Source organism: Callospermophilus lateralis, chromosome 2 (assembly GCF_048772815.1).
Source record: "Callospermophilus lateralis isolate mCalLat2 chromosome 2, mCalLat2.hap1, whole genome shotgun sequence".
In the NCBI taxonomy this organism is placed as follows: Eukaryota; Metazoa; Chordata; class Mammalia; order Rodentia; family Sciuridae; genus Callospermophilus; species Callospermophilus lateralis.
This window is the reverse complement of record NC_135306.1, coordinates 37,591,995-37,615,203: the sequence shown is the minus strand read 5'-3', so window position 1 is coordinate 37,615,203 and position 23,209 is coordinate 37,591,995. Positions and strand designations below refer to the sequence as shown.

The window sequence follows — 23,209 nt, the reverse complement described above, 5'->3', positions numbered from 1 at the left end:
ATAGGCAGAAGCAGTGAGGGGCAGAATCTCCCAAGTGTCAAGACAGACTGAGGCCAGTGTTTGGCTTAGATGAAGCACTAGGTTGAAGACTATCTAGAATCCTAGGGAAGAGAAGATTGATTTGGGCTAAAAGCCAACTTTTAGACTTGGCCATTGTTAGTCTGACTTACTCACTCCTTGGAGAGAACAACTATGGATGGAGGTGGTGAGACCCAGAGAGAAGTCGGCAAAAATGATTTGGGACTGGGCATGGCTCCTGAAAGACAGTGGGCTATGGCATCAAAAACCTGTCTGCCCTGGCTTTGGCTCATGAAGCAATGGTTAAAGGAGGCAGATGCCTCCCCAACAAGTATTCCTATGTACACACTGAGCTGTTTTTCGTGGCTGGACCTTTTTATTTAATTTGTATTCTCTTCTGTCTCTTAGATGATGGAGTTTCTTCAGTTAATGAGCAAATTTAAGGAAATGGGCTTTGAACTGAAAGACATTAAGGAAGTTTTGCTATTACACAACAATGACCAGGACAATGCTTTGGAAGACCTCATGGCTCGGGCTGGAGCCAGCTGAGACCAGGCCCTGTCCAGGCCCTGCCACGGAACCACCACCCCCCAGAGGCCCTGCAGAGCCCACATGTGGGGAAGAAGGGGCACACTTCTGGATTTTCTTTTGGGGATTAGAAGATCAGGTGTGGAGACTGTGCTTGCCAGTCTCTGTGAGCCTAGGCTCTGAGCTGGGGAGAAAATGGGGAAGATTTGGGCATGCCCCAGACTTTTCCTGGCTCCTTCCATATTAAATGTATTTGTATTTGAGAAGTGTCCTTCCCACTTTGACCCTCCAGAGAGACTACTTTGGTCTTTCTGGGGTCTCTGCATCCTCAGTAGAAACCTGGTCTAGCTGCCAACAGGAGTGGGGAGAAAAGGGAGGGCTAGACTTAGTGCTGCTTTGGGGTTAGATGCTTCCCCCACTACCTGCACTGGTGGATTGAACTCTAATCCAAGTTGAGTACGAGAAGGTTCTTCCAGGGTTTTGTTCTTTCTCCCTTTTAATGAAGTCTTAGTGTTACACTGGTTCTGTAATGTCTGAGGTACAAGGAAAGCACTTTTCCCCATGGGGCCCAGTTTCCTTCTTCTGCCAGGCAGTCACCATGCTTCCCTGTCCAGCCTGTTTCTTTCAGCTTGGTTTGGACCACAATCCTCTGCTGCCCAAGGTCTTAGAGCCCTGCTCTAGGAAACCTATTGTCAGTTTGAGTAATCATTGGCCCCTTCCCAGCACACTGAATGGGTTGAGAAAACAGGCCACAACTTGGTGGCCTAGCACTAACCCTCCCCTGTTATCCTTGAACAGCCTCTTCCTCCAGCCCTGCTTTAGGATGACACATGAATAACACCTAGGTTTAGAAATCACTCTCTTTGGTTTCTTTTGTATTATGTTGTACATCATTATAGATCTAAATACAAAGGATATACAGCCTTGATGAATCTAAAATAATTTGCTAACTATTTTGATTCTTCAGAGAGAACTAATAATAAAAGTCTAAAAGGTATCCTGCTGTGTTAACTTCTTTATTGTCAGGAATTGTTTTTACTGAGGAGGGTGGGCTGGTGGATGAGTAGTAAGGGGAATTCCTGGGGCTGGAAAAAGATGGAACACATGCTTTCCTGGTAGACTGGGCATTCAGGGAAGTCCCTTAGGAAATAAGTCCTTTTTCCTGTGAGCAACACCAAGCATTTTATGTTTTGTGCCACAGGCGGGACTGCATTTTAAGTGCTTCCCTAGCTCTCAATGGTGCTCTTGTATCTGATAGAATTCATCCCTAATGTTTCTTGTCTTTATTATTCCTATTAAGTCTCTGGGGATCTTGGCTGGGAGTTAGTCTCTGGTTTTTAGTGATAATGTGAGGTGCTTCAGAGTCTTAAACTGGAAATAGGATGCCTTCTGGTGGTCCCATCTAGCCCCACCTGAGGCTGACAAAGGATGGCTACTACAATTTGGCTATTTAGCTTTCCTTTAGCTTTTTAAATCCTCCTCTTATAACCTCAAAGTTATCCTTTACTTGAGATTGTTCATATGGTAATGGACTTTAAGGCCAAGGCTGTGACGTATGAATCTGTTTTATTCAGTGTGGCCTCTAGAAGTGATGGGCACCTGGAGGCTACTTTGTTTTCCTTGTCTTGAGCTTTTTCCTGATAAAAAGATATATAGGGAGCAGAACTCAGATGAAAGGGTGTGTGTGTGTCACTATAGCTCATAGCACTCAATGCCAAGATCTTAAATACAGGCTGTTGAATACAAATGGTCAACAAATACGTGAAAAAAATGTTCATCTCTAGCAATTAGAGAAATGTGAATTAAAATGAGATTCCATCTCATTTCAGTCAAAATGGCAATTATCAAGAATACAAATAACAATGTTGGCAAGGATGTGGGGGAAAAGGTACAGTCATACATTGCTGGTGGGTCTGCAAATTGGTGCATCTACTATGGAAGGCAATATGGAGATTCCTCAGAAAACTAGGAATGGAACCACCATTTTACCCAGTTATCCCACTCCTTAATATATACCCAAAGAACTTAAAATCAAACTCTGGTATACATATACAACGGAGTATTACTCAGCCACAAAAAGACTAACTTTTGCCAGTAAATGGATGGATCTGGAGACCATCATGATAAATGAAATAAGGCAATCCCCCCCAAAATCAAGGGTTGAATAGGTTCTCTCTGATTTGTAAATGCAAACACACAACATGGCAAGGGCGGGCAGGGAGGAGGGAAGAATTTCAGTGGATTAGAAAAAGGGGAATGAAACAAAGGGGGAAGGGATGGGAATCAAAAAGACAGTAGAATGAATCATATAATTTTCCTATGTTCATATATAAATACATGACCAGTGAAACTACATATCATGTACATTTTAAGAATGGAATCCTAATCAGAATAAGTTATACTCCGTGTATATATATATGTCAAAATAGACTGTACTGTCATGTGTATCTTTTTTTTTTTTTTTAAAGAGAGAGTGAGAGAGGGAGAGAGAATTTTTTTTTTAATATTTATTTTTTAGTTATTGGCGGACACAACATCTTTGTTTGTATGTGGTGCTGAGGATCGAACCCGGGCCGCACGCATGTCAGGCGAGCGCGCTACGCTTGAGCCACATCCCCAGCCCTCATGTGTATCTTAATTTAATTTTAAAACAACAATAAAAAATAGGCCCTTAAGAGTGGCAAGCCAGCATGTCCTGGAAGATAGTAAGCCTAGGAGATTGACTTGCCCGAGATCCTCTAGCTCTTCAGTTTTCCCAAGAGGAGCAGGAAATCAGCTAGGCAACCAGGAAATGCCATAGAATCAAAAGGGCTAGCATAGGGAGGTGCTGATCACCTCAGCAAAAGGTTGAAATGGGGACAGAAAAGTACCCACCCTCTTCTGCTTCGGAACTGGATTGCTGGAAGGAAGGGTAACTATAAACACAAAGCCTGCCCCACATCTGCTATTAAAGACATCATCAAATCAAGGTTTATTCATTTTACATTTTCAAAAGTAAATCTTCATTTCCAAATCAATCTCCAAGGGCCAATGGGGCAGAGCTCACCCTACTGCTGCCCTGCTAGCACCTGTGTTTCAGGTTTTTTGTTTTTTCCTTTGAAGACTGAAAGGCACAGAATTCAGCTAATGAACACCCTCCCTGGACTCAGCATATTGTCTTCCTTAGCTTGTGACCTCTGACCTCCAGGTTACCACTGATTACCCAACTCTCTCATACTCGAATTTAGGAACATCTATAGAGTTTTTAGACCCATGTGTTCCCACAGTTATGGGTCATTAAGCAAATGCTCTTGGTGCCCCAAAGGAAAGGGAGAAGCATTAAGTTCTTCAGCCCAACTGAGGGAATGGGGCCCCATCTAAGGCCATGTGTGGCTGGGTGAGGATAGGACAGGTGGGACCAGCGAGTAGCTTCTGGTATGTGCAGGGAGGATGTGGCAGAGGCCTCCATCAGCCCCTGAAAGCCCAACACTGACTCCTATACTACCTCTACTATTTGGTGTAAGATTTTTCTCTAAGTCACTACTGTTCTCTCAGGGGCTACAGCTGGCCTGTGGTAGGTGAGGTACAGCTGCAGCTGGCTCCTCAGACTTTGGATGCACTTGGATTTCAGAGCCATGATTTCATCCAGCTGGGTCACAAAATCTTCGAAATCCTGAGAAAGGGAACACAGGACAAGTGGAGGTTTGTTGGTTCTCAGTAAGATCATCTTTTCTAGTCCCTCTTTCTTCAGGAAAACTCAGAATTCAGATCCTCCTCCAGTTGAAACACCTGCAGGACAGCTGCTATGGCACTGGATAGGGCTCACTTCTCTGCCTTTGAGACACTTTATAGGAAGAGAGGTATGTTGTAGAACAAAAGGATATTGAGGTAGAAGTACCTCGTCTGTATATTGTAGGCAGCAGGCTGGCCACTGTTCAGTCACAGGAATCCCAAGGCCACTAGGGAGGCAGAATGACTAGGGACAGAGGCTGGAAACTTTTAGTCTTGTCAATGGGCAATGTGGAACCATTTCCCACCTGGGGCCAGACCCTCTTAAGCTATTTCAGAGAAATGGCAAGAGGAGGCACAAGGCCTTGGTAGTGGTTAGTGCGTGACAGCAGACCCTTACCCACAAGTACCACATCAAACTGGCCACAGGCTACCTTCCCAACAGCCCATGATTGTTTACCAAGGCTACTTACATTAGAAGACAGTTGGCTTATTAGGGTCTCTTCCCTGAAGCCCAGCTTTGCCATTTCATCCAGTTGTTCTTGGTGTGCATGGATGACCACCTGCCTGGAAACACCAGAGAGGAAACTGATATTCCTGGCCTCCCATTTTCTCAGGGCAGCTTTCTCACATTGGTCCTTACTTCCAAGCTGGGAACTGACTCCACCTAAAATTGCCAAGGCTTTGACTAGAACCGGCTCCCCACCCCTTCCATCTCCCCTGTTCTCTTCTCAGGACTAGTCAAGGTATTAAGGAGACCAACAAAATACCAGGAAAGAGATGGGCTTCTTAAGCTGTCCCTGCCTCCCCAGCTATAGTGAAGGAGAGGGCTGGGTCCTGCTTCTCCAAGGAGCTGCCCATTTCCCATGGCTTCCCTGAGAAAGACTCTCAAGGCTATGACCACTGCAGATGGCACACTCGGCATAGGGTCTGCTTTCATTTCTACTTCCTATGCAGGGTCCAAGACCAAAGCAGGAGGCTGGAGATAGAAGCTGAGGGATCTGAAGTGTTTTATTAGTTATTGATAGATCTTTATTTATTTTTTTATATGTGGTGCTGGGAATTGAACCCAGTGCCTCACACATGTGAGGCAAGTGCTCTACCATTGAGCCACAACCCCAGCCCAGGATCTGCCTTTTGTCAGACTCTAACGATGGGTAGAGACCACAGAGCAGCAAGGTTGTTAAAGCCTCCAGAAATAAACATGGAGAGGCAAGCTCCTCACTGTGCATCTCTGTATGACCTTAGCTTTTTCCATGACAAATTATTACCTGGAGCAGAAGTGGGGATGACAAGGAGCTCATGTTTTAGGGAGAAAGTCCAACTTACTGTGCTTGTTCCAGGGTGGGCTGATTGAATGTCCCTGTGGTCTCAGGAGGGCAGTTAGGGACCAGAAGAGAATCTGGCGATACTAAGCACCTTGAGATTGGCTTGTGTTTGAGCCACATAATGTCCTCTTTGTAGCAGGGCAACTTGATGGAGTCTGTAGACAAACCAATCTCCTGCCAACTGAGCCCTGTAGGATGTTTTCTTTCCTGGGTCCAGGGCTGATCAGCCATATCACTGCTTCCTGTTTGTGTGGTAAGTACAAGTCCAGAATGGGGTACACTGGTGGAGAAGGGCTTTCCTGGGAAACCCCAGGAACCATCCAGCTCTGTCTCCTCAGCATCAGTATCACACTGCTTGCCACACACATGTTCCTGGGAGAAGAGTGCAGTTTCTCTACTCTGGCAGGCCTCTCCCAGGTTTGCCTCCCTGTTGGGCAGCTTGTTAGGTAGATGCTGGAGGATAGGTGATGGGGACAGAGCTGGAAGACCACTACCAGGCATATTGTCAGGGGGAGATGAGGACAGCCACAGGTGCCCAGTTGTTGAAGACACTGGCAAGGCTGCCTCTTGATCATTAGATGATACCGTGTGGCCCACAGCTGGTCCCCCTGTGCTCTCTGCCACTAGACTGTGCACAGCCCCCTGGGCCAGTTGTTTCAAAGGAGAAGGGCTGTCATTATCTGAGGTCTCTAGGAGGGACACAGTGAGGGGAGCCATTAGTCTTGAAGGATATTCATAGCATGTGCCTAATTGCCCTCCAGAATCTTCTCCTTGTACAGGGATACTATTTTTTACTATTCTGGTCATCTGAGTGGGGTTGTCTTTACTGACTTCTCTCAGTGGGGTGACTGTATCTCTTTGGTCTGGGGATCCAGAAAGTGTAATGTGGGATGGCGAGAAAGAGAAACCATCTTCCAGGGATGGCGAGCTGTCTTCAGCCTGCCCAGGAACCTTACTGCTGAAGGTATTCTGTCTTAAGTCAAAGGCTGGGCCTTCACCTTTTTTCCCACTGTATACAAAATCTACCCGTGAGCAGGAAGGCTCCTCTGCTGGGTTGTCTCTAGAAGGCCTGACGGAGGTAGAGTTCTCTCTGCTCCAGTCCAAGTGTACCTTACTTGGGCTTTGGCTATGATTGAGTGCTTCTCTTCTGTGGCTTACTGGGTCCTTGGAGTACACCCAGCTTTCAGTTAGATCCTTTTCTTCACCATCTGACCTGGAACTAAAAAACAGGCTCTGCTGCCTTTCTGCTACCAGTTCCTCAGGACCTTGATCTCTCTTCTGATGAAGGAAGAATGAGCCTTCACTTTTCTCCAGGATATTCCTCTGCTTTGTGGTTCTCTGATTGGAGACATGTGAAAAAGAATCTTCACTGAAATCACTGTCATCTAGGTCCTCAGCTTGGGCTGCATCCTGACTCTCAGAGAAAGAATGGGATGGAGGAGGGGTCTCATTCTGGAACTGACACTCTGGGGGCCTGTACTGGCATAAAAACTTTTCCAGTGGTTGGTATTTTAACTTTTGTTGAAGGAGAGGTGGCTGCTGGAACTGCTGGTGATAAAAACGCAAATGTTCCTCCCTCTCTTTCTGATGTGGAGGGATGTTTGTCCAAGCTTCAGAGGTAGGCCTGGAGGGCATGCTCATCTTATTGTCCTGACTGCCCTCCTCGAAGAGGTGGCTATTGCTAAAGGAGAGTTCAACGCGTGACACGAGCTGTTTCTGTACTGGCTGCACTGGCTGCACTTTCTTGCATTTGGTGGGCAGCTTTCCATGCCCTGGGTCTTCTCCTAGGCCTGGTATCCTGCCTCTCCACTCAAGGATGGTCTTGTTACCAACTTGATTTTTCTCAGAGCACAATGGAATTGACTCTTCTGCCCCCTTTTTGACCAAATGTTCAGACCGCAGGGTTCCTTTGACAGGGCTAGTCTGCATGACCCAATCCTGGGGAGGACTCCCTCTGGAGCCACCCCTTTTACCAGGGACTTTTGGTATAGAAGCAAAAGGGATGTTAGGGGTATGGCTGGCCAAAGGATGGGTCTTCCCCCTTGTGGTACCAGGTGCCACTGTAACTGACTGCTGAAGCCCCAGCTTGACTTTTTTTGGAGAACACTTGTCCCCTGGCAGGGCCACAGGGGAGTTCTGAATTCGTTTTGGAGAGGAGTTTTCAGATATCTGATTTCGACTGGTAGCTGAAGTGCAACACTTAATGCCTTTCTTTAATTCTTTGACTCTGTGAATAATAACATATTTAATAGTAAATATATGTTCTATAATTCCTTTTCCATATTTTCAAGGAAAACACAAAATAAGAAGAGTATTATAAGGATTGGTAAGTTTTTTGTTTGTTTAAATCTGGGAGAGAATAAGAGGAAAAGGGAACATTCTATTTTAGCATGAGATACCCCTCTGAACTTTTTTTTTTTTTTAAAGAGAGTGAGAGAGGAGAGAGAGAGAGAGAGAGAGAGAGAGAGAGAGAGAGAGAAATTTTTTAATATTTATTTTTTAGTTATCGGCGGACACATCTTTGTTTGTACGTGGTGCTGAGAATCGAACCTGGGCTGCACGCATGCCAGGCGAGCGCGCTACCACTTGAGCCACATCCCCAGCCCCCACTCTGAACTTTAATAAAAAAAAAAAGCAACATCTTCTCCGAGGATATAAGCATGCACCCAACATTCCATGATCAGAAGAGTTTTGGAAATTGACACAGCCCCATATAAGGGACAAGCCAAGGATGCAAGTCTCAGAACTACACTGTTCACACAGGGCCCATCCTGTGTGTCCTGAAGATGGGCCAGATCAGCAGTTCATGTCTACCACTCAGCTGCAGTTCCACAAACAGAGCTCGTTTTTCCTGAAAATTACCCCCTTGCAGGCTCCTCTGGGAAAATGAGTTCCCTCAAACCAACTAGGCATTTCAGAAGTCAAAACCTCAAAAAATAAGCAGGACTGTGCAAATTCCATTAAGGAATTTAAAGGTTTCTCAAATGTTAGCAGTTGACATTTTGCACTAGGTAATTTTTTTTTTTTGTATTGGGGATTGAGCTCAGGAGTACTCGACCACTGAGCCACATCCCCAGCCCTATTTTGTATTTTATTTAGAGACAGGGTCTCATTGAGTTGCTTAGCCCCTTGCTGTTGCTGAGGCTGGCTTTGAACTAATGATTCTTCTGCCTCAGGCTCCGAAGCTGCTGACATTACAGACGTGTACACCACTGTGCTTGGCCCAGGTAATTCTTTCTTATAGGGTGCTGCCCTGTGTACTGTAAGATGTTTAGCAGCATCCTTGGTCTCTGGTTTCTACACACTAGATGCCAGTAGCATTTCTTCCCAGTTATGACAATCAAAAATGTCTCACCCAACTGTGTGCAGTGGTGCATGCCTATACCCTGGAGGCCGAGACAGGATTGCAGGTTAAACATCAGCCTCAGCAATTTGAGGCCCTATCTCAAAATAAAAAAATAAAAAGGGTTAGGGATGTAACTCAGTAGTAAACACCCCTGGGTTCAATCCTAGAACAAAACTAAAGAAAAAAAAAAAAAGTTCAACCCACTATAAGAGACACATGTGACAACAGGCTAAAGAGAGGAGAGATACTAGCAGATACCAAAGTCATCTGAAAAAAGAGTCCTGAGGTGGAAAATGCCAGTGATTTAGGAGGCTGAGGCAAGAAAATACAAGTTTAAAAAATTTTTTTTGTGTGTGAGGGACACTGAGAATTGAACCCAGAGGTGCTTTAACACTGAGCTACATCCTCAGACTGCCCCCTCTATATTTTAAGACAGAGTCTCACTAAATTGTTTAAGGCCTTGCTAAATTGCTGAGGCTGGCCTCAAACTTGCAATACTCCTGCCTCAACCTCCTGAGCCTGTGGGATTACTGGGCCTGGCAAGAATTGTAAGTTTGAGGTCAGCCTCTGCAACTTAGTGAGACCCTGTCTCAAAATAAAAATAAAAAGAGGCTGGTGATGTAGCTCAGTACGAGAGAGCTCCTGGGTTCAATCCCCAGTACTCAAAGAAGAAAAAAAAAAAAAAAAGAGAGGCCTGACCAGGCATTCAAGGGGTACTAGCTCTGCCACCAACTTCTGATAAACTCTAGGAAAATTCCTGCCCTTCTTTGGGCCTCAGTTTATATATGTCCAGGTTAGTCCATTCTAACATAGCTCTAAGTGATTCTGCCTTCACAAGTAATGTCTGTTTTTGTGTGTGCAAGTGATACTGGAGATTGAACCCAGGAGTGCTTTACTACTGAGCTACATCCCCAGCCCTTTTAATGTTTTTATTTCAAGACAGGGTATCATTATGTTGCCAAGACTGATCTCAAACTTGTCATCCTCCTGCCTCAATTTCCTGAGTAGCCAGAATTACAGGCATGTGCCACCATGCCTGGAAGTAATATGTATTCTACCTCTTACAATTAGGGCTGAGGTCAGTAGGAAAAAAACTCATTGAAGCAGGAATAATGGCACACACCTGTAATCCTGGCAACTAGGGAGGCTGAGGCAAGAGGATCACAAGTCCAAAGCCAGCTTCAGCAGCATAGCAAGATTCTAAGCAACTTAAGTAAGAACCTGTCTCAAAATAAAAAAATTAAATAAAAGGGCTGGGGATTAAGCTCAATGGTAAAGTGCCCCTGGGTTAATCCCCAATACTAGAAAAAAAAAATAACAACAACAACAACAAAACTGAGCTGACCAACTCAGATTAATATTTCACTTTCCAGTAGCCACTGAAAAGCCACTTATCGAGTCAACTCCCAAGTAAGGGGATATATCATCTTCCTCTTGTCGTAAGTGAAAAAGCAGGGCCTACCAGGTCACATTCTTCAAATCACCAGTTTCTCCAAGAAGGTTGGAGAGCAAAGTGAGATCCCTTATTTGTGTGAGACATGTGCACAAATATCCCCCCCCTTCTCTCTCTGTCTCACACGTGCACACACACAACACACACACACACACACACATACACACACACACACACTCTTACCTGTCAGCATAGCGTAAAGTATTTAGAGTGTGTTCAGTGGCCACATGGCTTGGTGAGATGTTAGCAATCATACAAGTTTTGGCACTGCCGATGAAAGAGTCCTTCAGAACCTGTCCAAACCAGAAGGTGAGTTAGTGAATGAAGTCTACTAACAAAAGGCATACTGACTACTTGTGTTCAGGACAATGGGCAAAAAAGGCAACTCACAAAAGAAGAAATACAAATGATCAAATGCAATAAACAGAAAAAGGTACTAATCTCACCCTTAAGAAATACAAAAGAGCCATTTAAAATATTATATACTTTTACCCATAAAATTAAAAAAGACCGATGAATGTCCTGCCCTGGTGCAGATCCAGATAAATGAGTACTCTCCTATTCTGCCATATGCCATGTACCATGACCTGGCACAAGCTTTCCAGAGGGCAGTGCAGCAATATGAAATAAAAGGTAAAGAACATGCACATCAAGGTTTTTATACTGAGGGACTTCTCAGTTGACAAAAAAAGTATACATGGGGTATTCATTACAACATTACTTAATAACAATTCTAAAACAACCTGGGAGTTTATAAGTAGGGAACAAACTAATTACAAATTGAATGCAACAATTACAAATGATTGTGTATATCTGTACTCAGGCACATGAAAAAATAATTAAAATATAAATCCCCTTTTTGGCGGGGGGCAGAAATCAAAACTATGACCTCACACATGCTAGACAAGGGCTTTTGTCACTGAGTCACACACCCAGGTATCTTGAGGCAAAGTCTTGTTAAGTTACCCAGGCTGGCCTAGTTCTTGCAATCCTCCTGCCTCAGCCTCCTAAGTGGATATAATTAAAGGCATATGCCATCCTAAACTAAATCTTTGAATAACAAAACATATGATCCCATGCTTATGATTAGATCGACATGCGGAGTTAAGTGCATAGAAATGTTCACTAAAGCTAGGCATGATGGTGCACACCTATAATCCCATTGACTCAGGAGACTGAGGTAGGAGGATCACAAGTTCAAAGCCAGCTTCAACAAAATAGTGAGGCCCTAAGCAACTCAGTGAAACCCTGTCTTAAAATAAAAAATAAAAAGAGCTGGGGATGTGGCTCAGTGGTTAAGCACCCCCGGGTTCAATCACTGGTATGAATAAAAGGGGGGAAATGTTTTAAATGTCACAGTGTGGGAATCAAATTCAGAGAACACTAATTCTGATTAGCATGGAGTTGTATTAAAATAGGTTCTGTCCCACGTCCTATGGTGTTACAGCATACCAAGATCCTCTCCTACTTGTCTGTCCTCTAATGTGCACCATACATAGCGCTGAAAAGAATCAGAGAAGACATAACTATCTTCACAAATGTTTGTACCTAGGCAGATCTGTCCTCATGTAGCTCTTCTGCAGTTATTATGGATGCTGATTTAATATCCAAACATTTCCATGATAGGAAAAAAAAACCAAGAAAAAATAATTACCAATACTTTCACCACTTAGAATAAGAATAATCACAATTAATGCTTGTGTAGTTTTGTTTTTATTTTTTCATTGTTTTAAGAATGTATCATTTATTTCATGATAACATTGCCTCTGTTTTTACACAATTCTTAGTATTATGCTATAATTTTAATAAAGAGCAAATAAATCTCAATCCAATTTTAAAATAAAGGTATACATTAAATGTATTTATTAATTTGTTTAATACATTATGTTGTCTTTGAACAATGAACTTAATTTTGGTACATAGCACATTTGTGTTTTGTTATTGAAGTGAAGAAAGACATACTGCACCTGAAAATCTGCCCTAAGTGATTAAAACCATGACAGTGACAGATTTCAATCAATTAGCAAAATCAAAATGTTCTAGAGTTTTTCTGATTATTTATAATAAAAGTGAAACAAGATTAATACTCAACAGGAGAGAATGTTTCTGTTTTTTGAGACAGGGTTTTGCTATGTTGCTATGTTATTCCTGTACTCAACAAATCCTACTGCCTTAGTCTCTTGAGTAGCTGGGATGATAAGCAAATGCTGCCATGCCCAGCTGTCATTTTTTCCTTATTGCCTTTTTTTTTTTTTTAGTATTTATTTTTTAGTGTAGTTGGACACAAATACCTTTATTTCACTTATTTATTTTTATGAGGTGCTGAGGATGGAACTCAGGGTCTCGGTGTGAGGCAAGCCCTCTACCACTGAGAAACAACCCCAGCCCCGCCTATTTCTTAAACTATAAAAATAGCAAGCGGTCAAATCATACATACTCTCATAACATGTAAAGTTACAGTTCCATCTTTACCCCCATTGTTATTCTTGAGATAATCCAATGCTGTTTCTTCTGCATTTTTAAAAATATTTTTCCCTGTGTGATTACACATATAGTAGAAAAATGCTTTAAGATCACACAGGCAATCAGATTATTACACTGTTCTACAGCTTGCTTTTTAACATCATAATAGATCTTAGTTATCTTTCCTATCAGTACATGTAGAAAATCTCAATTTTAAAAACTGTAGCCATTATTTATTTATTTATTTTTTGTACTGAAAACACTGGCCTAAATCTTTTTTTTTGTTGTTTTTGGCGGACACAACATCTTTGTTTGTATGTGGTGCTGAGGATCAAACCCGGGCCGCACGCATGCCAGGCGAGTGCACTACCGCTTGAGCTACATCCCCAGCCCTGGCCTAAATCTTATAGCCAAGAAATTACCAACTACAGCTTACACCACTGTCTTTAAGGGCTCAGAGGCTCCTCTAAATGATGAAGTCTTGGACTGGGGTTGTGGCTCAGTGGTAGAGCACTCGTCTGGCGTCAGTGAGGCCCTGGATTGGATCCTGAGCACCACATTAAAATAAATAAGTAAAATAAAAGTATTGTGTCCAACTACAACTAAAAAATAAGTATTTTTTTTTAAAAAAAGATAAGTCTCACTGTATTGCCTACGCTAGTCTAATTCATGAGCTCAAGCAAACTTCCTGCCTCAGCTTCCCAAGTAGCTGAACTATAGGCACATGTCACCACACCTAGCAATAGTTTCTTTACTGGAAATAAACACAAAGGTGGTAACTGGAGGGGCATAGCTGCCTCCTGGGGCCCCAGCTGCCCTGTGTTGAAGGTATCTCTGCCTGACTGAGCCCTCACTAGAGGCTTAGTAGGTTTGAATGTTCCTGGAGGGAATGTAGCACTTCTCTTCTCCCCACTATGTTTAACTTGTGCCTTGCTGGCAGTGGACACTCTTCTGAATGAACACAGGAATGGAAGAAGGAACAATGAATGAACCAGAAAAAAACTTGAGGTTCACATTTAACTTTACCTGAGTTAATTTGCTCTGTCTGAAGGGAGTATGGGTGTGTTCCTGGTCCAGTGCTCGGATACATTCCTTCAGCTGCAAAGTAGAAGAATAGTAAGCACATCAAATATCACAAAGTGAGTAACAGATTATTTATTTTTTTATGACAGTGGAATGCATTACAATTCTTTTTTTTTTAATTTTTTTAATATTTATTTTTTAGTTCTCGGCGGACACAACATCTTTGTTTGTATGTGGTGCTGAGGATCGAACCTGCGCCGCACGCATGCCAGGTGAGCGCACTACCGCTTGAGCCACATCCCCAGCCCTGCAATTCTTATTACACACATAGAGCACATTTTTTCATTTCTCTGGTTGTATACACAGTATATTCACACCAATTCGTGTCTTCATACCTGTACTTTGGATAATAATGATCATCACAGTCCACCATCATTAATAACAGATTATTTTTCTTAAATAAAAAACACTTAGACAAGCTGGCCCAAGGGAAGAAACTGTCACTTGTCCCTAGATATGGCCCTTCAGTAAGAAATATTCATTGCACATTACTGGGGTCAGCATAGACCTGGATTGAGCAAAATGTCCATTAGAAACGGTGGGGAGGGGGCTGGGGTTGTGGCTCAGTGGTAGAGTGCTCGCGAGCATGCATGAGGCACTGGGTTTGATCCTCAGCACCACATAAATGTAAAATAAAGATACTGTGTCCACCTAAAACTTAAGAATAAACATTAAAAAAAAGAAAAGAAAAGAAATGGTGGGGAGGGGTGGGCTGGGGTTGTGGCTCAGTGGCATGAGGCACTGGGTTCGATCCTCAGTACCACATAAAGATATTGTGTCCTTAAACCCTGCCCGCTGTTCAAGTGAACAAGCAGAGAATGACGACAACTTCTTAAATATAATCTATGAAGCCTATCTCTTCAGCATGACACAAGCAGCCCTGAAAAAGACTATGTGAAAGCAAGTCATTTTAAAACTGATTTCCAAGGTCCTTCTAGAATTCCAGCACAAGGTTCTTTTGTGTGAAGTGGTATAAACTAAAATGTTTCTGCCTTTTTAAAAAAGTACGTGTAATATGAAGTAAAATGTTTTTGTATAAAAAAAAAAAGATATTGTGTCCACCTAAAACTTAAAAAAAATTATATATATAAAGAAAGAAATGGTGGGGAGGGGGCTGGGCCTGTGGCTCTGTTGTAGAGCGGTTGTCTACTACATATGAAGCGCTGGGTTCAATCCTCAGCACTACATACAAAAATTAAATAAATAAATAGATAAAGTTATTATGTCTATCCACAACTAAAAATCGTTCTTGTTAAATTATTTATTTATTCTAATTTGTTATATATGATAGCAGAATGCAATTCCATTCATATTACACATATAGAGCACAATTTTTCAAGTCTCTGGTTGTACACAAAGTAGTTTCACACCATTCGTGTCTTCATACATGTGCTTAGGGTAATGATGTCCATCTCATCCCACCATCTTTCCTACCCCCATGCCCCCTCCCTTCACCTCCCTCCCCTTTTCCCATGTGTCCTTCTCCATCCTCAGCAGTGGACATTTGGGTGGTTCCCCTGTTATGGGTGGTGCTGCAGTGACCATTGAGGGCAGGATCCTTTGTACCTGGACATGACCTCCTCTGGATCTGTCTAAAGTTCCTCCATTCCTCCCATGCGCCCCACCCCATCCCCATTATCAAACAGTATCTCAAATCAAAGAAAAGATTCGGTCTTTGGTTTTTTTGGGATTGGCTTACTTCACTTAGCATAATATTCTCCAACTCCATTTATCTGCAAATACCATGATTTTGTTCTCTTTTAATGCTGAGTAATATTTCATTGTGTGTATATCCACAGTTTCCCTATCCATTCATCTACTGAAGGGCATGTGGGTTGGTTCCACAATTTAGCTATTGTGAATTGTGCTGCTATAAACATTGATGTGGCTGTGTCCCTGTAGTATGCTATTTTGAAGTCCCTTCGGTATAAACCAAGGAGTGGAATGTCCATTAGAAATGGTGGGAGGGGGCTGGGACTGTAGCTCTGTGGTAGAGTGCTTGCCTAGTACGTGTGAAACTCTGGGTTCGATCCTCAGCACCACATACAAAATAAGTTAATTAATTAATTAAACTTATTATGTCCATCCACAAAAAATATATATTTTTTAAAAAAAGAAATGGTAGGGAGAGTGGGAGAGCAAGATGAGGAAGGAGAGACCTTCTATTTCTGAGTCAAGCATATAGGCTAAAAGGCAATAAATGAGAAAGAGGAAAGAGGAAGAAAGTAATCCCTTGGCCAAGAGGAGGAAAATTAGCCTCTAGAATTTGCAGTGGCTGTTATTGGCAGCAGTCATAAAGGCCCATCATTGCCTAACCTCTATCCAGGAAGCTTCAGGACATAAAGTATAAGGCAATATATTTCTGTTTTAAAAATCAATCCAGTATCCCCCAATTTTAGCACTGGATAGATTTTCCTGAAGGAATGAAAAAATAACTAAACCCTGCCTCTTATACCCATCCCTTACATCTTCACATCTAAGTGGTATAATCAATACCTATGAGAGTCCTTGGATCTTCTTTAGCCCTGCTCAATCAGAATGGAATGGTCAACAAAGTTTACTAAACACTAAGGAACCAAGGGAAATGCCCAGGAAAGAAATAAGGCTACCTTTGTATACCTTACAAAGCACAATATTTTGATACTATTCTAGAAGGTCCAGGCCTCTTTGCATGCTTGTTCCTCATATGAAATAGACAAAGTCAAATCACAAAGGGTATATGACTTCATAGATATTTCTTTCCATGTTTCATAGTTGATTCCTAGACCATTGTTTAAAATATCAGAATCACATATTTTTTGGTTAGAGGTGGTGGATCCTCAGACAATTCAATCCATCTGAACCTGGGAATCCTAATCTATAAGGTAGGAATAAGAGAATTTGCTTAACTTGCCTTACAGAGTTGTTGAGAAAACTAAACTGACATTTAGCAAATGCTAAAAATATATTGGTTTCTTGGAGAAATGGTTGGTGGCAGGTGAAATTTAATGGTACTCACATATTTTATTTAATCACTATATCCAAAATATAACTTTGGTGGGGGTACCAAGAATTGAACTCAGGGGTACCCAACCACTGAGCTACATTCCCAGCCCTATTTTGTATTTTATTTAGAGACAGGGTCTCACTAAGTTGCTTAGCGCCTCACTGTTGCTGAGGCTGGCTCTGAACTTGTAATCCTCCTGTCTCAGCCTCCTGAGCTGCTGGGATTACAGGTATATTCCATCATGCCCAGCTCAAAATATAATTTTGCATGCAATAAACATGCAAAAATATTAGTGAGATTTTTGCATGCTTTTTTTTGGTAATAAGTCTTCAAAATCCAGACTAGCCACACTGAACAGCACAGATAGAGATTTAACCACATTATAGGAAATACAGAGGGAAGAATAACATATTAAACATCAGCATGGGGATGCAAGACAAGTGACCGTTTTTTTTTTTATATTCATAGATATAGAAAAAAATAAGAGGGAGGGAGGGAGAAGCAATGTAGGATATTGTTTGCATATTAATTTGAACAAGTTGACAGTAAAAAGACATTTATGGGAAACCTTCAGAAATTATAATATGTACTGAAAAACAGATAACATTAAAGGTATGATGTTGGTATTATGGTTATATTTTTAAAAGTGTCCTATTTTTGAGGTATATAATGAAATATTTATAGAAGAAATGACTTGATGAGGAGGATTTTCTTTAATATAATTTGACAAGGGGAAAGTTGGGATTGTTTACTTTTTCAAATGTTAATAACTGTTGAAGCTGGGTAACAAGTATATGGAAGATCATTATGGTATTTAATCTACTTTGGTACATTGAGGAATTAATACAATTTTAAAATTTGGAGAAAAGGAAAAGCTTACTAAGCTAGTAACTTGCAGAAATATTTTTATTCCTCCTTGGCAGGGATTGATCAAAAAAGAGAAGGCTGGGAGAGAAGAGTTGCCTAGCATTGCTAAGAGCCCAACTTTTCTCCAGTCCAGGAATTCTTCTGCCAGATGAGAACACACCTGTTGCTCTAATTTCACTCCATTCTCACCCATTCTGGTTGCATGTAAGAGGTAACATCTCTCAAGAGGGATTTTTAGATTTTGAACAACTTACAGCCAGAAGACTCTGGTTTATTTCTGCACCTTCCATCTTTGTCTGTCTATCTGAGTCCCTGGCATCTGCTGCTCTTTCACTGCCAGCCAAGTCAATAAAGGAGATCCTAGAGAAAAGACACACCAAAAATGACTTTGAGGTTTGGGGTTTTTTTTTTTTAATTTTTTAAATTTTTTTAAACTTTGATATTAGTTGACATTCTGTAACTTCAGGAAGAAATTAACACTGGCCATCCTCAGGAAAGAAAAAAATATTACTGTCAGCTTTCCAAAAACACGGATCTGTCAGCTGCTATTGGAACTATTCACATAAACACTTCTATTGGTTCATTTGTGAGAAAGTATGACTGAAATTGATAAAGTACTCTTCCCATAAGGCTAAGTGACCATACTACAAATCAATTTGGTTATCATTAGGTAATTAAATAGAAACTTTTGTAGCTGCTTTCCAGCAAAAAAAAGAAGAAGAAGAAGAAGAAGAAGAAGAAGAAGAAGAAGAAGAAGAAGAAGAAGAAGAAGAAAAGGAGGGAGGGAGAGAGAGAGAAAAAAAAAGACTAATTATTCAGAGGTGAGACAGGCTCATCTATCAGTGTGGCAGAGTGTTTGCTAAGCACCAGAGAAGCAATGAATGTATCCAATTGTCTTATGGCTTTTTCAAGAAGAATGGATTAAGTCCCCCTCCCCACTTCTTTTATGGCTTGCAAGCTTTCTGAGATGCATTCCTTGCTGTTTCTCTGATACTGTGTTTCAAGTCAGAAGCAATCAATGTTCCTTTTAATAACTTAGAATTGACCAACAATAGGTCATTATTTCATGGTCAATCAATTGATGGCATTTTGGTACAATGATTTATTTCAGGGCAAACAACTCTTCTCTGTATCCTCCAAAATGAAGACTTCCATGATGGCATGGTGTCCTGTTGTTGATAACAAATATTTCAAAATCACATTAAGGAAAGACAGACAATGCAATTCCCTGCATATTTCCAGCTTACCTGCCAAATGTCCTCTTGGCTGAATCTTTGATCTGAATTTGGATGATAGCATGAGAGCGGGAGGAGTCCGAATTAACTCCAGTAGCCCCAGTGCTGCGCTCCTTGCTGCCCTTTAAGATCACCTGAAAATAAATTACATAGAATGACTTCCCCAAGGAGCAAACAAGCCCTCTGGCTCCAAAGAGTTGGCAAGTAAGGAGTACAGACCAGACATATAATTTTGTCAGTATGATGCAGTTTTTTCTGTCCAGGTGGAAAGCTGCCCAAACACTAAATCATACAGAGCATGTACCCACTGGCAATGAAAACAATGTGGAATACTGATCTCGTGGGAGAACATTTAATAGCTCATGAGCTAATTTACTTCTTGATCTCATATGCTCTTTTTAATAGCTTTGATGGATTTAGCCTAACTAAAATCCCCGGGGCATACTTGGCTCCAAAACAAACTCTCATAATATTCATCTATCTTAGTAACTGAAGGACAGAAATGCATAACAAGGAATGACCAATCATATCTTCCTGTTCTATCAGGATGCAGGCATGAAGCATGCCAGGCCTCATATGTAGGAACAGGGAAGTGATGAGTTATTTTGATTATCATGAGCCCATGACTTCCCTTGAGACCGATCCCCCCACCCCCAATTGGGAATAAAGACTAACTGCAATGTGTTTCAAAAAGCCTAACATGTTGAGGTGAACTTTTCTGGCTAAATGCCTATTAGTGTAGGTGTGAAGGAATTTCTGGTTCTAGGTCCAGTTTTTTTCAGTTTCAATAACTGTCTACTGGGCTGGGGATGTGGCTCAAGCGGTAGCGTGCTTGCCTGGCATGTGTGCGGCCCAGGTTCGATCCTCAGCACCACATACAAACAAAGATGTTGTGTCCGCCGAAAACTGAAAAATAAATATTAAAATCTCTCTCTCTCTCTCTCACTCTCTCTTAAAAAAAAAAATAACTGTCTACTAACATCATACCTTTCAGAAACTGTGGAACAGCTGGGTGTGGTGGTACATACCTATAATTCCCACAGCTTGGAAAGCTGAGACAGGAGGATTGCAAGTTTGAAGCCAGTCTCAGCAATTTAGCAAGGCCCCCAAGCAACTTAGCAAGACCCTGTCTCAAAATAAAAATTTTAAAAAGGGCTGAGGATGTGGGCTGGGGTTGTGGCTCAGTGGTAGAGTGCTTGCCTAGCATGCATGAGATGCTGGGTTTGATCCTCAACACCACATAAAAATAAAAAATAAAGATATTGTATCCACCTAAAACTAAAAAAATAAATATTAAAAAAAGGGCTGTGGATGTGTCTCAGTGATTAAGCACCCCTGGGTTCAATCCCCAGTACCAGGAAAAAGAAAGAAAGAAACTATGGAATAAGAAAGCTAAGCTCTGAGGAGTAAAAACGAGGTAGTTTGTGAATATCAAACATCATCAAACTTTTGGAAATTACATACAACTGAAGTGTAGAGGTTAAGTGAAATCTAATATTAGACTGTAAGGGTTCACATGCCAGCTCTACTATTTGTGCAAACCACCTGACTTTTCAGGGCATCAGTTTATTATCTATAAAATGAGAATCTTAAATGTTAAGTTATGAGGACTAAAAAAAGATAATATATGTAAAGCATTCATTACTACTACAATTGGCACATGGTAAAAATAAATGTTAATTAAAAAATATACTAAAAAACATCTATGTGTAAGTTTCCCTAACTTAAATGGTTTCTTTCTATAAATGTAAAATACAGCTTTATAGATCAATGTGAGATGCCACAAGTTCTCCAGTACAAGCTAAACAAAAAGGAAAGGAAGGAAAAGAGGGAGGGAAAGAAGGAAAAAAAGATTATTTACTTGGGAGAAATAGAAGTCTAGGAACTGAGCAAAATTAAAGCAAACACCTTAAAAATCATTAGGCCCACTTTTCCTCTATGTCCTTCTCAAACTCCCCCCTCCCTATCTAAGGTCTACTGGACAAGTTTCAGTATCTAGGTTCTTTAGAATGTTATATGAATAGTGAAATGGGAACTGCTGCAATAGAAAGTAGAGACAACTATTGAATTCTATGGTGCTGGGAAATATTCAGAGACTTTAGAATAATATATGTGACAAACAGAGCCACTATCATAGTAATTAAGCACCTCTTGTACATTATCTCAATTCCTTCTATCATCCAACCCAATCATCTGTTATCCACGTTTCAAGCTCAGAAAGATAAAGGATATGCTCAAGAAAACATGGCACTGGCACCCAGATCTATCTGGTTATAAGGCTTTAATCACTAAGCTTTCCTATGCAAATACCAAAGAAGGGCTATGCCCTTCTGTGTTAACAGAAGCAGTATGAAGACAGGTGCAGTCAGCTGAACTCTAGGGACTTGTGTTGCTTTGGAGGCATAGCCATACTTGTATTTTGCATTCTTCATATGTAATCATATTGCCAAAGACAAACTATTTCATCATTTATTGGAAATAATACTTTCCCCCAGACCTATCATAAAGTTTCTGTGATGTACTGTCTTCAAGTTGCAATAGAAACTACTCATTTGCATCAGTTAAAACACACACACACACACACACAAAAAAAAAAAAAAAAAAAAAAAAACACAAAAAAACCAAAATCCAAAACCCTGCAAATCTCTAAAATTAAAAGCATGCTCATTGGGGCTGGGGATGTGGCTCAAGTGGTAAGGCGCTTGCCTGGCAAGCGTGGGACGCTGGGTTCGATCCTCAGCACCACATAAAAATAAAATAAAGATGTTGTGTCCACCGAAAACTAAAAAATAAATATTAAAAAATTCTCTCTCTCTCTTTAAAAAAAAATGCTCATTATGGGCTGGGATTGTGGCTCAGTGGAGAGTGCTTGCCTAGCATATGTGAGGCACTTGCTTCAAACCTCAGCACCACATAAAAATAAAATAAAGATATTATGTCCACCTACAACTAAAAAATAAATATTTTTAAAAATGCCCATTAATTGACAGAAAAAAAAAAGATCTTGATCCCAAATTTGGGAACTGTGATGAAGCAGTGAGTCCTCTTTAAAGTCAGGGAAGTCCTGGTCCCTATGTTGGTGAGATTGGGTAATCAAATACACATGAAAGGAGAAATTTTCTAGAGGAAAGGTAATCCTATATGAAAAAGGAAGCTGCTGCTGCACAGGCAGGCAACAAGAGGCCATGCCTGAGTGGACCTGAGGCGATCTGAGAGTACCACCTGAAGAAGACACTTCAGCAAACATGTGGGCAATACCTGAGACGGCACAGGGATACCTGAGTCAGCAAGTGTAGTTTCCAGTCAATAAATGTTTATGAGGGTAACTGTGTCAGATATTTATAATTTATGTCAACTTTCCATCTTGATCTTTGCTATTTTCTTGCTAATACAATACCCTAAGTATCACAGACTGAGGGTGTCGTTAGTGATAAAACAATAATTTGTTGACTAAGAAACTTTTTCTGCTTTTCTTAGGAACAATACTTTAGAACAATGTTTTAAACTCTTTCAGAATACAGAGGGTTACTTGAAATACACAGCCCCTTAGCAGCACAATTATGGCCCACAGACAAGGAAAATGGATTTTCTCATAATGTTTGTTCCTGTCCCATTTAATTAGTGTAATCTCAGGGCCAAAGAAAGCACAAGGACCAGATTTACCCAAAACTCCTATCAAATGAAGGATTGGCTGGGGAGAAGTAGGAAGAAAACAACCACAGGGAATAAGTGTGGGATAAATAATTTTCTTAGGATTCCATAGTGGAGGGAGCTCCAGACAACTTAAGAAAGCTCTCAGTTGCAAGGAAGCCCCAACAACATGTCTCATATACTTTCGTTCTGTGCCTTCCTCTGCAATCACAAAAAAGGGTCCTTAAAAACCAACCACAATCAGATGTTATCCTCATGTTTTGGATCCTAAGACATAGGAATCTGATTATCACAAAATATGAGGTCTCAGGCCTCATAGGTAAGCAAAACTTACCTATTTGTCCCAGGAAAAAGAAACTTAGAAAAAGAAATATACCAATGGTGGGCCAAACTGTCATTTCACTCATCCAAGTCCCAACTCTTAGCTTTGAAAAACCAATAATAAAAATTTTCATAAACCCTGTTATTTAAGGTTAAACAGTCCTTTAAATATCCATTTTTTAAGCAAATGATCTCAGTATCCTTTTTCCTACTTTTTCTTTT

The 23,209-nt window shown here is 41.1% G+C and overlaps 2 protein-coding genes across 4 annotated transcripts in view; one reads left to right on the top strand and one right to left on the bottom strand.

Moving 5' to 3' along the window:
• Ubap1 (ubiquitin associated protein 1) overlaps positions 1–1,543 on the top strand; it is a 52,669-nt gene extending 51,126 nt beyond the window's left edge. For all 3 annotated transcript variants that reach the window (XM_076843349.2, XM_076843347.2, XM_076843348.2), the window contains one exon: positions 427–1,543. In XM_076843349.2, coding sequence (XP_076699464.1) covers positions 427–567 — 141 coding nt within the window. In that variant the 3' untranslated portion in view covers positions 568–1,543. The remainder of the gene's footprint in view (positions 1–426) is intronic.
• A 2,349-nt stretch (positions 1,544–3,892) lies between these two features.
• Kif24 (kinesin family member 24) overlaps positions 3,893–23,209 on the bottom strand; it is a 42,778-nt gene continuing 23,461 nt past the window's right edge. The window contains exons 6-12 of the mRNA XM_076843346.2: positions 19,028–19,149; positions 18,035–18,140; positions 13,871–13,942; positions 10,565–10,674; positions 5,584–7,809; positions 4,728–4,821; positions 3,893–4,198 (exon numbers count right to left, since the gene is read on the bottom strand). Of these exons, the coding sequence (XP_076699461.1) occupies positions 4,058–4,198; positions 4,728–4,821; positions 5,584–7,809; positions 10,565–10,674; positions 13,871–13,942; positions 18,035–18,140; positions 19,028–19,149 (2,871 nt within the window). The 3' untranslated portion in view covers positions 3,893–4,057. The remainder of the gene's footprint in view (positions 4,199–4,727; positions 4,822–5,583; positions 7,810–10,564; positions 10,675–13,870; positions 13,943–18,034; positions 18,141–19,027; positions 19,150–23,209) is intronic.